General features: G+C 39.8%; 1 protein-coding gene across 1 annotated transcript in view; it reads right to left on the bottom strand.

The window, feature by feature from the left end:
- The window catches only part of PLBD1 (phospholipase B domain containing 1), a 51,456-nt gene that overhangs the window by 10,900 nt on the left and 27,803 nt on the right, over nucleotides 1–12,753 (bottom strand). Inside the window, exons 5-6 of the mRNA XM_028533404.2 lie at nucleotides 12,417–12,557; nucleotides 11,754–11,898 (exon numbers count right to left, since the gene is read on the bottom strand). Coding sequence (XP_028389205.1) covers nucleotides 11,754–11,898; nucleotides 12,417–12,557 — 286 coding nt within the window. The remainder of the gene's footprint in view (nucleotides 1–11,753; nucleotides 11,899–12,416; nucleotides 12,558–12,753) is intronic.

The following is a 12,753-nucleotide window of genomic DNA, read 5'->3' as shown; positions in this document are numbered from 1 at the left end:
CAAAGAAACTGGTGGATTTCTCCCACAAATTAAAATCATAAACACTGTTTCAAATTATTTAAAACAACTAGTTGAAGGTACTAGAAAGTGACCAAAGGCAGGGAGAAACCGAACACTGGTAATATTAGTTAAGAATATGAGTATGTGGCTTCCTTGCTTAAATGTATTAATACTTCCTATCCACTACCCCCAGCTCTGGTGGTGAAAAACTGCAGCCATAAAGACTTAAGGTGGCAGATGTCTGAGTTCAGTGCTGCAGAACAGCTGAGAATTTACGGGGGAAATTTTGGGGAGCAAGAGAGAACTATGGAAGAGCAGAGATCCAAAACCTGAACATAAATTTCCAATTCTCTGGCCGACACTAACTATGCAAGAGTGTGAGAGATGCCAAGGATCCCAGGGTAAAAACAGAAAGCAGTGAGAGATTTACTCTTGTGAGACCCTGGAGATTGTTCCTGGTGAGATATGTGAGTTTGCTACGACGTTGACAGGGTATCCCCCAACTCATATACAGTTCAGACTGCTCAAGCTGTCACAGGGCAAAATTTAGAGCTGGAAGAACAAATGGAAATTTAGAGGAAACCCTAGAAACCAGCAAACCACAGAAAGAGTTAGCTCTCATATTTCAGTTAACCCCTGCCAAAATCCTCGGCTGTCTACTAAACTAGGTACAGAGGCCATCTCCAAGGAGCCAGGGTGGAACAGGAGCTTGTAGGAGCCTGCAGGAGCAAAAGAAATACTGAGCAAAGACATTGGCTGCTGCACCCTGCATGGGAGATACGTTTTGAAGTTTGATTAATTACCTCCAATAATAAAACACCAACGATCCTCAGAACTCTATACAACGATTCTATAGTCACTATAATGTGCTGATCTTCAATGTCCAGTGTTCGACCTAAAGTTACTGGACATAAGAATTAAATAAGGAAACATCCCCACATGAAAAAAATTAATAGAAACTGTTTCCAAGTAGGCTTAGATACTGGAGTTAACAAAGACTTCAACTTTGAACAGCTCAGAAAAGGAAAATATGGTATTAAAAGTTACCAGAGGAAATATTAACAGAGAAATGGAAACTAAAGAAAGAACAAAATGGCTGTTCTGGACATGCAAATTACAATAACTGGAAATAAAAATTTCACTGGATGGATCCTATAGTAAATCTGAGATGGCAGAAGAAAGAATCAGTGAATTCAAAATAGAGCTATACAATTATCTTGTGCAAACACTAGAGAGAGAAAACAAAGAAAAACTAAGCCCCAAAGACCTGTGGGATAGTGTTAAGTATTCCAACATATAAGTAATTGGAATCCCAGAAAGAGAAAAGAGACAAAAGGAAGTGGAAAAAATATTTGAAGCTATAACTGCTAAAAATTCTTAAATTTGAGGGAAAACATTAACATGCAGATCTCATAAACTCAACAAACTCCAAATAGAATAAACATAAAGAAAGCCAGAGCTAGCATTTCACAAAGCCAAAGATAAAATACATATAAATAGAATAGAATATGTATATGCACACAGACATGGTCTGACTTATAATGATTTGACTTATGATTTTTCATGTATACAATGGTATGAAAGTGATATGTGCTCCGTAGAAATCATACTTTGAATTTTGGTCTTTTCCCGGGCTAACAACATGCTGTGTAATGCTAAGTGATGCAGTTAAGTTTAGTTCAATGCTCCAAACATTCCTCAGGCCCATTGCACTTCCATCTGTGTAGGTAAATGCTAAGTGCCTATACAAAGATTCTGCTTATCACTTTCAGCACAGACAGAGAGGCATTAGGCATTCAATAAATTACATAAGATAGTGAACACTGTATTGTAAAATGAGCTCTGTGTTAGATGACTTTGACCAACTGCAGCTAATGTAAGTGTTCTGAGCATGCTGAAGGTGGGTTAGGCTAAACTATGATGTTTGGTGGGTTAGGTATATTAAATGCATTTTCAACTTACAAAATTTTCAGTGTACAATAGGTTTATTGTGAGGTATCCCCATACTATGCTGAGGAGTATCTGTACAATTTTTTTCCTGCATTCAGGTTTTTATCTTTGTTTTTGTGATATGCTATCTCTGATTTTCTTTGTATTTATTCTGTTTGGGGTTTGTTTTATATATATAACACCTTAAATTCTTTTTTAATTTTTAAATGATTTTGTTTATTTACTTTTAGAGAGAGGGGAAGGAGGTGAGAAAGAGAAGGAGAACATGCAAGAGATACACTGATCAGTTGCATCTCAACTCAGGACCTGGCCCACAACCCAGGCATGTGTCCTGAATGGGAATTGAACCAGCAACCTTTCAATCCAAAGGCTGGTGCTTAGTCCACTGAGCCACACCAGACAGGGCCATTTTAAATTCTTTAAAAGGCATGTGTTGAAATAAAAATTATGCCACCATATTACCAAGTTTATAACACACAGATATAACATATGACAACAATAGCATGAAAAGTAGGGGGGCACTGTGTGAGATTATTACCATGTGTGAGGGTCCTGCCTTTTTTTTACCAGACATAATAAGATATTTGATTCATGTAAATTGTGATGAGTTAAAGATGTGTATTACAATTTTCAGTGTAACCACTAAAAATAATGCAAAGGAATATAGCTAGAAAGCCAACTGGGTTACTAAAATTTGGACTATTTTATTAGAATACTAATACAAAAGGAGACAGAAAGAAAAGAAACAGAAATAATATAAAGGCGCCAAATAGCAAAATAGCAGGCCTAAATTCACATATATACATATTAACATTAAATATAAATGGACCAAGTGCTCTCATCAAAAGTCTGAGCTTGTCAGGCTTAACTATTTTTTAAAAGCACAAGAAAACTGGAGTAGCTTTATTAATATACGACATTACAGATTTTAGGACAAGGGATTTTACTAGAGACAGAGAAGGACATTTCATACTGATAAAAGGATCATTCTACTAGGAGTATATAGTAAACAAAATTTATAAATGCCTAATGATAGAGTATCAAAATACATGAAGCAAACTTGCATAAATGAAATGAGAAGTTGGCAAATTAATATATTATAGTTGAAAGTGTAAATATTCTTTTCTTAGTAATTAGTAGAAAAAGTAGCTAGAAAATCAATAAGGATATAGAAGATTGAACCACACTAACAACTAACTTAACCTGATAAACATTTATAGAATGCTACACTTGGAAATACCAGAATGCACATTCTTTTCTACTACGTGTCAATCATTCACTGAGATAGATCTCATACTGGGCCATGAAACAGGTATCAATAAAGTTTACAAAATTTGAAACTATACAGAGAATGTTTTCTGATCACAACAGAATTAAAATTTAAAAAAATAAGTGTATCTGGAAAGGCTTCAAATTTGGGGGAATGAAACAATAGTTTCATTTCCAAATTACATTTCCAATTAAATCACAAATAAAGAAATTGTGAGAAATTAGAAAATATTCTCGATTGAATGACAATGAAAACAAAACATACCAAATATTGTCAGATGCATTGAAAGAAGTGCATTTCTTTAGATAGTTTTATTTTCTTATAGTAGAAAGGAAGAAAGGTAAAAATCACCTAGCTAAGAGTCTACCTTAAGAAGGTTGAAAAAAAGCCACAAAATGCAAAGAAAGTAGAAAAAAGAAAATGATAAAGAATGTAAATCATTGGGGAAGAAAAATAGACAAACAACAGAAAATAAATCAAGGAAAATAAAATCTGGTTATTGAAAAACATCAATAAAAGGATACACTGCTAGCTAGACTGATCAAGAAAAAAGCCAATATCATAAATGATTAAAGGAACTTAACTACAGAAGGAGACTTGACTTGGGGTGGTAAACACCCAATACAATGTACAGATGATGTATTATAAAACTGTCCACCTGAAACCTATATAATTTTATTAACCAATATCACCCAATATGTTCAATAAAAAATAAAAATCAATAAAAGGGAACTTACCTGCAGATGCTTCTGATATTAAAAGGTTAATAAAAATAGTATAAATAACTTTGTCAGTAAACATAACAACTTAGAAGAAATGAACAAATTCATTGACACAAATTTTCAAAACTGACTCAAGATGAATTAGAAAACCTGAATAGTCCTATATCAATAAAAGAAATTGAATAATTAAAAACGGTCCCAATAAATAAAACTGTGTATCTAGATGGCTTAGTTGATGAATTATATGAAATATTTAAGGAGAAAATAATACCAGTTATACACAAACTTTTTCAGAAAACATAGAAGGAAAAATAATTCCCAACTCAGATTTTAAGGACAAGGTTACCATGATGCCTAAACTATAACAAGAAAAGAAAACCACAGATCAACATCTCTCATGAATATAGGTGAAAAATCCTTAACAAAATGACATTAAGTTGAATAAATATTTTTGATAATATATTATGAATAAGTGGTGGTTATCTCAGGAATGCCAAGTTCACTTAATATCTGAAAATCAATCAATGAAACTCACCATATTAATAAAGGAGAAAAATTGTATGATCACCTTAATAGAAGCAGAGAAAGAATTTCACAAAAACATAACACTCATTGGTAATAAAAACATTAAGCTAAGTAGGAAGAGAAGGGATCTTCTTAACCTTATAAAGGTTATCTATAAAAATCCCACAGCAAGCATCATACTTAATGATGAAAGACTGAATATGTTTCTCTTAAGACTGGGAACTAGGCAAGGATTCTCATTCCCTGCTGGTGTGCATTGACCTGGAGTTCTCATGCAGTGCAATCATACAAGAAATCGAGGGCATACAGGGGAAGAATGAAGTGAAATTGTCTTTATGTAGAGATGGCATGATTATGAGTACAGAAATATCCCAAGAAATCTACAGAAAAATTATTAGAACTGATAAATGAATTTAGAAAGCCCTCAGGATGAAAAGTAAATATACAAAAACACTATATTCTTGTATCATGGTGATTTTATATTTCCAAAAATTTTTTGACTGTGCGCTGATCATAATAACATGCTTCTAATGAGTAGAATGTGGTGGAAGTGACAGTATATGAGTTCTGAGACTAGGTCATAATAGGCATTGCTGTTTCTGCTTTGTTCTTTTGGATCACTTGGTCTTGGGAAAGCTGGACACCTTGTCATGGGGACACGCGAGCAGCCCGGTGGAGAGGCTCAAGTGGTGGGTAACCAGTTTGCCAGCACACCTTGTCAACCATGTAAGTCACCTTGGAAGTACATCTTCCAGCTTCAGTTGAGTTACAGAGAATTCAGCTCCCCAGTCTGTGAGTCTTCCAGCAGGAGCCCCAGATACAGTGAAATAGAGGCAGGGCATCCTCACTGTGCCCTATCTAAATTCCTGACCCATAGAAACCATGAGATTCTAAATGATTATTGTTTTTTCAAGCCACTAATTCTGGGGGTGACTTGTTATGTAGAAATAGATAACTAATGCATATATATACAAGCAACAAACAATTTTAAAAAGGAGTAAAAATCAATTCTGATTTTAGGAGCATCAAAAATTATTTAAGATTCAAATGAATTAAAGGTATGTATGACCCATATACTAAAAACCACAAAACACTGCTCAGATAAAAGAAGATCTGAATAAATACAGACACTGTATTCATGTATTTGAAGACTCAGTATTAATGACACTGACTTTCTCTGAACTGATTGAAAGATTTCTTGCAATGGAAGTCAGTAGATGCTTGTGCTGAGGTCTTCAAAAGTGGTATTTGCTCCGTTTTCAGTGCTGTCATTCTCTATGGGATTTCTCTCCATGTCTGTATTACTTCCTTGGCTCTGGACTTGCATAGCCAACACTTAGGTGTGTACAGTATCCCGTGGTAGGGTTCCTCTGGGGCCTTTATCTTCCTTAGGCTTATCACTTGTTAGGTAAACTGGACCACAGCTATTCAAAAACCCAGGTGAGGAGCGGAAAGCTTCTAGAACAAGGTTATCCAGGGCCACCTTCCTTAGAGTTTCCAGAGCCTCAAGCAAGTATGTTTTTCAGGGCCCCTGCCTACATAAACAATTGGATGAAGAAATATTTTCCAGAATTCATGGGCCAGGTGAGATGTAGTGGTTTACTGATGAAGATTTAGAATACTGGATAGAGAAAAGTACAAATGTATTTGTCCAGTCAGTACATGTGAAGATTCTCTTAGTGTCTAGGTACCATCTCTCTGTGTTACTTATTGTCAAGTGTATTGTTCCTGGATAATTTTAAATCTCCCACCATGAGAAAAAGGTAGCAATACTGTTCTTCCTCACAAAGCCATGACTCTGTAACTTGCTTGTACTAAAGCAACATGGATTTCTTTGCCTCTGCCTTTCCCTAACACCATTTACTCAATGACTCTGCAATAGCTGTCACGCCGCCTGTCAATACCGGCTGCTAATGCCCCTCTCAAAGGTCTTTACTGTGATTTGTTAATGATGGCCACAAATTCAAGTCTTACACAGAGCATTAAGAGAAATGTGAATGATAATTTCTTTATGGCCATTAAAGTTAAATTCAGAATATCATAGCATAAACATAGATCAACCTATTCTCTACTTCTTTGTGTGTGGGGTCCTTCAGCTGTAACCCTTGCATTCCTAGAATGTGGTCTCTTTCCACACCCCATGTTTCACACGCTCCCCAGCATTGAGCACCACTAGGGGAGAAGCCTGTGGGCAGGGCCAGAAGAGCAGTCCCAGTTGCACAAGGAAGATCGAAGCATCCTAAGACTGGCCTGTGAGTGTGGGAAGCCACCTCATTAACTAAAGGCCTGAGATCAGTCAAAAGGCCCATTGGGGCCATGGAGCAAGGTTCTCAAAAGCTCCCGTAGGGGCTGGCCCCAGCTCTCCCCAGAATATTGCAGTGAGGTGAGGTGACAGTGGCCAGCAGTGGAGCACACAGAGTGAAGTTCACTTGTCACTTCCCCTGCTGCCCTTGAATGCTGCAGAAGGAAGGTGGCACCGCAGTGGGAACACGTGCTGAAGCCCAGGGGTAAGCATGGTCTTTGGTCACTTAGAACCCAGAACACATGCTGTGTCTGCCATGCGGGTCACCCAAACTCATCAGTCACCAACATTCTGTCAGCTCAGTGATGTAAGAATATGCTCTGAGGGCCTGCAAAAAGGATCTACCCTCCAAGACCACCTCATAGCTTGGGTCCCAGAGCTCCTTGTGGCATCTTGTTGAACTTGCCTGTGGATGTGGGTAGAGGGAAAACACTCCCCAAAATGATAGATACGGGGACCCGATGCTCATGGGTCCCTGTCTGAGCTTGGCCCCACCCGAATGGCACTGCTGTGCTGGCTGGTCTTGGGCACTGGAAAGATATTTAGAAAATTTCTAGAAAGGTGCTTCCTAAATCAGATACACTTGAGACTCGGGCCAGGGCTAGGATGCCCCAGAACCTCGAGCCTGCCTGGTCTCAGGCTGCTGGGGGTAGACTCAGGGCATTTGGAGGAAGGTACTTCAGAGCCAGAAACTCATTGCCTGGGCTGAAGGGTGGTGTGGAGGTTATCAGCACCTGGTGCACCTCTGACTTCCTCAGGACATTCCATGTTAGCATCTTCAGGTGAAATGATTTCCCAAGGGTAAAAGGAAATTCACACTGTTTTTAAAAACCAGACTAAAAAGGACTGAGGCTAAGAAGCTACCACATCACTGAAATCCTTTCTAGATTAAGATGGGGCTTATCATATTAACGCGTTTCCTTGACTTAACCACTTCTGTTTGTATGGAGTCAGCGAATGCTCTGGTGCACACAGAGCAGGAGAATGGCTTAGGTCAACCTGGGTGTGTTGGAGACAGTAAGTCCTTTTGTAATACTGATGACTGCATCGTGCAGGACTGCACTGTTCCTTTTACCTTCCTGTGCTGGAGCAGTGTGGGGAGTGCTCTCCTGGGAGTGCTCTCCTGAAAGTGCTCTCCTGGCAGTGCTCATTAGGTCATCATCCCACCTGTATTCTGGCTGGGACAACAAGCACCCACAGAAAGTCATGATGTGCTACAGTCCTGCGCAGTCATTTTTGACATTTTGTTTTCTCCTTGAACATGGATATTGATCTTCCATCCATACATCTTTTGGCCGTCTATAAAACATATGGTTTGAGTTGCCTGGATGATCGTACCAGCCTTCTGATGTTCTGTGGCCAGCCTCTCTTGTCCTCCTTTCACAGGCCAAATCATTCTAGAATGTAAATCTATTTACACCACTCCCACTTGTGACTTTAATGGTCTTGCATTGCCCTTCACTCCCTCTCTCTGGCCTTCCCCACACTTGCTCTTGCCTATAGGCCTTTACACACACTGTTTGTTCCACCTGGAGTATTCCACCACCTTGCTATCTCCAATGGTCTGGCAAATTTATACTTGTCTTCTGTGCCTAAACTTAAATTTTACTCCCTTATAGTCTATTTCAACATCCCCAAACTGGTCTTGCCTATTATTTATTACACAGATCACACTGTATTTATCATTGCTTTTTTATTTGTATCTATTTTTCACCAGAAGGCAAATTTTGTTAGAGGAGAAACTGTATCTGTCTTGTTCTCTGTTGGGAACTGCCCTGCCTGGTTTCAGAAGCTGTAACCCCCCGTGGCTAAGGCTGACAGAGACCTTGAGACCCTAAGCCACTAAGGAGACAAAGTTTATCTCCCTAGCAGGAGCACCACCTCTACGCGCTTTACTTCACCCTGCCTGGCCCCCAGTGTATGATTGGTTAGCCAATGACGGGTAAGATTCCTCAAGGGAGGGATGACTTAAGACAGGCATGGTCATGAGGGGGCCCTCAGGGAAGGACTCGGGGGACTATAGAAAAAGGGGGTGATGGACCCTCAACCCTTGGCTTTGACACAGCCTGAGTACTCATTCTGTCTGCAAGAAGTCTCCTAATTGCTTGGCTGCCTCACTTCCCCTGCCTGACGTAAGCCTGAAACAATGCTGGAGGTGGGTGCAGCCCTGTGCTGGAAATGGTGGGTTCCCTAGGGCAATCAGGCCTAAGAAAGAATGCATAAAATCCTATGAAATCTGCTTTGCTAATACCCTCAATTTAAATGATAATGGTCCAAGCATGGAATGAGTTTGTTTCCCCAAAGTTTTATGGCCCTTTAGCTCTCTGACCCTGACTCAAAAGAGGCCCTTAGAGTTCTTTGAATGTTATGTATTTGATTATTACTGCCTGACAATGATTGATGAGCTTTCCGTATACACCTTGTATTCCTATGCAAATTAAGCCAATAAATGTCTGTCAAGGCAACGTTCAGGGTGCTCTCCTCTTGAGAGAGTGGCTGCTCCATCCCTCTTCCTCCACAGGACTCAGTAGTCCATGTGAATTTGTCTCGTCTCATCCATAACACTGCCAACACTGTGGGCTGGTGTCTGCATTAGTTCTCTATTATAAATACTTTGCCTCGCACAGTAATTTCACAGAAAATTGTTGATGAATGAATAAATTACATAATGTTTACAACGTTATAAAGTAAGCACTATACTAGCCTCATTTTGTAAATAAGAAAGCAGGTTTACAAGAGTAAAATAGTTGGACTTACGAAGTCCAACTATGTTGGTGAACAGGTTATCAGCTGTCCAAACTCTACCTTTCTCCTTTGGAAACCTCAAAAAAAGGCCATTGTGTTTTGAAGGTTTGAAGTTTTTCACGGCAATCGTCATGGGGGTCAGACTTTAGCAGGGGGGCCACTGCGTATTGTAAGAGTATGGACAGGTGCATGTGAGATCTTCAGAGTTCAGCACCTGTTTAATGTGATGGTGTCTGTACCGTCATAGTTATCACCTTTAACATGAGCTTCAGCCAAGTCACGGATGTTTCATGACTTCATATGTCTGTTCTGACTCAGCGATTCTTAATATCCTTGTCCTTATCATGAAGAGCCTCCCAGTCCTGTCCCCTTCAAAACAAAACTAACACCACACTTCTAATCCACTTCATCCACCATGGCGCAACTCCACCAAAGAGAAACAAGCAAGCATCCAACTCCGTGCTGGGGTCAACAGCTCCCACAGCATGACATTGGTGGCAAAGCTTAGTTCCACGCCTGCTGGCTGAATCCGACATGGCAGATTCCTTAATCATCTCTTTGCAATGTAAACAAGACATGGTACTTCACGTGCGCTGCTGAAAACGAAGTTGTCCAGCCTGAGAAAACAGGAACCACGTTGCTCCACTGGCTTCGGTTAAAACATGTTGGGGGTTAAAAAAAAAGTAACTTTTGTTCTGTCTCAGTTTAATTGCTCTAAAAATCTCTATTATCTATGTGTCTATTCTGGAAGGGTGTACATGGAAATGTTAACAGTTGTGAGTTTCATAAGAAATCCCTCATGTCCTTTCCCATCCCTGCCTTTGGGATCCAGGACTTTTAAGATTGTGGAAAAACACTAATTTCCAGGGATTCAAAGCAGGGCAGGTAACATCTGAACAGTGCACTTTATTGTAAACAAGAGAAAGGGGAAGAATGTTTGATGGGTCTCAGTCTCTTTCTGTCCTTACATTTTGCTCTAAAGGAACATGAAAGAATCAGAGCACAGAGCAGAGAGTCCCCCAGCCCTGTCACACTGAAGGAGTTAAGCAAACTATAAGATAGATGAAATCAAATGGCCTTAAAAGAAGGGTCTGGTCCAGAGGAACAAAGAATAACAGGCTATGCCCTTTGTTGGCATTCCTGATAGGGTGACATTAATACTACTGGGAGCAGTAATTCCAGAAGGGGCAAAATGCTCTGACAATGAGAGACAGATGTGACAGGTGGTTGGTACAACCACCCTGTAAGTGACAGATATGTAATTAAAGATCAAAAGTGTGTACATCACATCCTCCTTGGACCCTTAGGAGCTTGGTAAGAATTTCCCCCTTGCCTTTGCATGTGATGTTTCCAGAAGAGGTTGCAAACCTTCAGCTGAGTGGGCTATTCCAGCTAGGAGATGTGTTTTCTTGGGTTCACAAAGTGGGTTTCATTCTTCTCTTGAGAAGTTGGAGGAACTGGAAACACTGATCTCCAAACTGTCCGTGGGAGCTGAGCAGCTGGCCTCCTTGCAATGTGTGTTGGGTACAGTTGCTTCCACTTCAATTTTCTTACCCTTTTATTCATTGCACCATCTGCTTGTTTGCTTTAGGGGTAGGAGTGTGCAAGTCCTACTCTGCAGAGAGTGCCCTTCCCATCCATTTCTACCTGTTCGAATCCTAGTCGTCATTCATGGTTCACTCAAATGTTAACCTCTCTTTCCTGTCTCTAACAACCTGATGTGAGTTCTCCCTCTTTTTGCAGCATACACAGTATCCAGTAATAATATCATTCTTAGCTGTATTGTGTTTATCTTGTTATTGTAACATTTATAAGCTTACCCATCCATTCATCCATTCATTCAGCAAGAATTTATTAAGTACTAGGTGTCACATACTAGGTTAGGTGCTGTGGATACTGCAATGAGTAAGAGAAACAGGAGCAGGCCCTCGAGGAAGTACAGCGAGCAGGATTTGTCTTGCTCATCTTTGCTTCCATAGCAAAGCACAGGAAAGTGCCTTGTACCTCATAAATAACTCAGTTGCATTTTTTGAAGTGGGTGTTTGGCAACTCTATTAACTAAGTTCATGTCATTCTGTTTTAAAAAGGCATCAGAGTTATAGATCTTCAAAAAAGCATGCTGAAAATTAAATTTTATTAATGTTTAGTAACCACTGAACACTTCTTCCATTTCAGTTACTCTGGACCACCAAGGTTTCATCCTGAAATAGTACTCAGACGCCCCTCTAAATTTGCTTACCTGGGTAACTGCTGAAAGAGAGGCGACTGCTGCTGGTGTTTGCATCTCTGATGTTGAAGTTCCAGTGCTTGTATATCCTGAGCATGGCTGCGTATGTGTACCAGCTCGAGTGAGCGAAGTAGATGTTCTCAAATCCAGGAAGAACCTGTAGTCAGAATCACAGTGAACAATACAGATAACTGACTACAAGTGATATATAGATATATGTCATAGAGGATTAACATAATTGGGACACAAACTGACACAATTCCTGTACGCCTACTTCAGTGAAGTAAGTATACCGGAGATGTATAGAGAAATTGACTATAAATGAAGTAAATGTACAGGGATTGTGTCTGTTGCTATATCTACTATTGGAAAATTAACCTTTAATGTGCACACAACATAGACTGTCCTAGCATGCAAAAGGGAAGATTCTGGAAAGTCAGAGTGACAGGTAGATACAGCATAGGAAGAATTGTGGAAGAAATACAGGTAATACCACGTACATCCAATTCCCTCCACCAGTGCCTTCGATTTCTTCACGCCTATGATAGAGGAACCCAAGAGCCGATCCATAACTATAGCCAGGGTTGATGAGATGTTGCCGTACCCGGGTGTCACCTAGAAAAAGTCTGTGTGGGCCAGAACAAGGAAAGAGAGAAAGACTACTGTGTCTCTCACCTTAATAAGAGCAGAGCAGTGTCCCATGTCCCATCTCTTAAAAACCTTCAGGTTGGAGTTTTTTGTGGGAGAGAGAGAGGGAATCAGATCCAACAGGTCTCCAACAGCATTCAGGAACTGAATCTGGAACAGCGTCATGGGCTGGGGGAAGACAGAGACCACGCTCAACACTGATTGGTGACAGTCAGATGTCATTTTCCATTGTGTCTCCTGTTAGGGATCCATTACATTATTGCTTTGTGAAGGGTTCCTAATGTAACAGATGTACTAGATTTTATTGTACACTTATAAAAAAAATTTTTTACCTTATAGTTTATGAGTGTTTTAGCATGTTTTA

This window comes from Phyllostomus discolor, chromosome 2, assembly GCF_004126475.2.
Source record: "Phyllostomus discolor isolate MPI-MPIP mPhyDis1 chromosome 2, mPhyDis1.pri.v3, whole genome shotgun sequence".
Taxonomy (NCBI): domain Eukaryota; kingdom Metazoa; phylum Chordata; class Mammalia; order Chiroptera; family Phyllostomidae; genus Phyllostomus; species Phyllostomus discolor.
The sequence above is the reverse complement of the archived record's forward strand: the minus strand, read 5'-3'. Positions and strand labels throughout refer to the sequence as shown.